Source organism: Mandrillus leucophaeus, unplaced genomic scaffold (assembly GCF_000951045.1).
Source record: "Mandrillus leucophaeus isolate KB7577 unplaced genomic scaffold, Mleu.le_1.0 Scaffold99, whole genome shotgun sequence".
NCBI classification, from domain to species: Eukaryota; Metazoa; Chordata; class Mammalia; order Primates; family Cercopithecidae; genus Mandrillus; species Mandrillus leucophaeus.
The window spans coordinates 1069809-1071766 of NW_012110807.1; the positions used below are offsets into that span (position 1 = coordinate 1069809).

The following is a 1958-nucleotide window of genomic DNA, read 5'->3' on the forward strand; positions in this document are numbered from 1 at the left end:
ATTACCATTAATAATCGGAGGAAAAAAGTTTTGAAGGTAAAACTTCTTTTGCGAGAAACCCTCAGGGACACAGGCAGTGGAGTGGTGAGGCAGTCCCTGAGGTCAGGTTCTGAGTTCAGAACCAGGGCAAAGCACAGAGCAAGCAGCACTCAGGTCTTCCCAGTGAAGATGCTTTTGGTTGCAAGGAGCAGAAACTCCCTCACTCAGCTGGAGTCCTGAATTCATTATGATATCAGGTGTCAGAGAAACCAGGCCAAGAGATGCCACCAGCTTTCATGAAGCACCAGGATAGGAATACGGACACTAATATACGGACCCTCTCTTCCCATCCTTTCCCTCTCGTTTCCTTCTACACCGGCTCTGCGCCCCAGATCCACAGCATCCCTCAGTGAGTGCCTGCGTTACATGTCCTCACTTCCAGCCATGTGCGGAGGCCCAATTCCTGGGGTTTCTGATTGGCCAGCTCTAGTCAGGTGTCCATCCACGGTCCAATCAGATGTGACTAAGAGGGGAAGGGGCCACACTGCAAACATGGCTGCTTTGGGGCCTGGTTTGTGGACAGTGGGAAGTGCTGCCAAGTTCTGGGCCTGCTCTTTTCTCCTCTCTGCTCAAGCCTCTCCCTCCTCCTTCATGAGTTAGGCTGCTCTAGGCCACACAGCTGTAATAAGTGTCCTGGGGTCACTCATGGCCGCCCTGTGTAGAAGCTCCCTGTGGGCTATGAGTAAAGGTGATCCCCAGAGAAAGGGCATCCCCTAAATTTTCTTCGGTTTCCTGACATTTGCAACAGGACCACAGTTGGTGACTGATTCCCAGGCTGCTGGCTAGGATCTGACCCAGGCGGCACTTCTGGATTCCTAGTTTTTGCTGGAGAGGGGTTGACTCCCAGATTAACAGGCTGTCTGGCAAATGGTGGCCTTCGGCAGCACTTAGGTCCGAAAACACAAAGGTTGGGCTAAGAAAAGCATGATTAACTACACACACACACACACACACACACACACACACACACACAGTAGAAACAAAGAAACAAAAGACTAGTGTATCTTTTAATTGTCATTTTATAGCTCCCCACCGCAGCTGCCCCCCACCCTTCCCTTTGGTGACAACACAACGTCTGCAGGCTTCGGGGGACCAAGGAACAAAGCTGGGGCCTGGCAGCCCCACTACGCTGCCAGCCAGGGAGGACAAGTCATAATTACAAATTATCACAACAATTAGTGCCTGTACTTGGGGGATCTGCAAATTGAGGAGGCCCCAGCTCCTCATTGTACAGGGGTCTATTTGGCAGTGACCTTGCTCTGGAGACGATGATATTCCTTCAGCCTGTAAACCAGATTCAAAACAAAGAAAAATGTAAATTAACAATAACAACACACACTGGGTTCAATTAATTCAGGCAGAACTGGGGTGGCGGGGGCAGCTGTTTGTTAAGATGTGTGTGAAGTTGTCTTTTTTTTCTATTCCCTCTCCCGCCCTGGCCCCTCCTGCCCTCCAATCAGGATAATGTAATTAATTTATCTTAGGGGGAAAACATTGTTTGTCATTGTTGAAGACAAAGCGTTTAACTGGCAATGGGAGAAATGAAGAGGCCATTATGTAAGCCCTGTGTGTTCTGGGCCATTTAAAAGGGTTTATAGAGTCATAAAATACAAACAGAGGGCGCAGGAAGCAGGGGAGGTGGAGGTGACTGAGGGGAAGGGAGAGGACCCTCGGCAGATGGGCGGGATTCAACATCTCTCCAGGCATGAGCTGCCTCCGGGGACAAGAAACTGGCTCTGGGAGAAAATGGTGGCTCTGTGCCCAGGATATGTTGTTAGCAAGAGGAGACAGACTTGCATCATCTTCTAGATTCCAATCCCCATGAGAAGGGGGAGCTGGTGATGGAGAACCCCCAGCAGGACAGGTGCTCCGGACTCAGCTCCACCACCTCCTACCTGTGTGACCCTTGGAAAGTTACT

The 1958-nt window shown here is 50.4% G+C and overlaps 1 protein-coding gene across 3 annotated transcripts in view; it reads right to left on the reverse strand.

Annotated features, from left to right (window-relative positions):
* Positions 1–1022: 1022 nt before the first annotated feature.
* The window catches only part of ASS1 (argininosuccinate synthase 1), a 66813-nt gene continuing 65877 nt past the window's right edge, over positions 1023–1958 (reverse strand). For all 3 annotated transcript variants that reach the window (XM_011971153.1, XM_011971154.1, XM_011971152.1), the window contains one exon: positions 1023–1323. In XM_011971153.1, the coding sequence (XP_011826543.1) occupies positions 1278–1323 (46 nt within the window). In that variant the 3' untranslated portion in view covers positions 1023–1277. The remainder of the gene's footprint in view (positions 1324–1958) is intronic.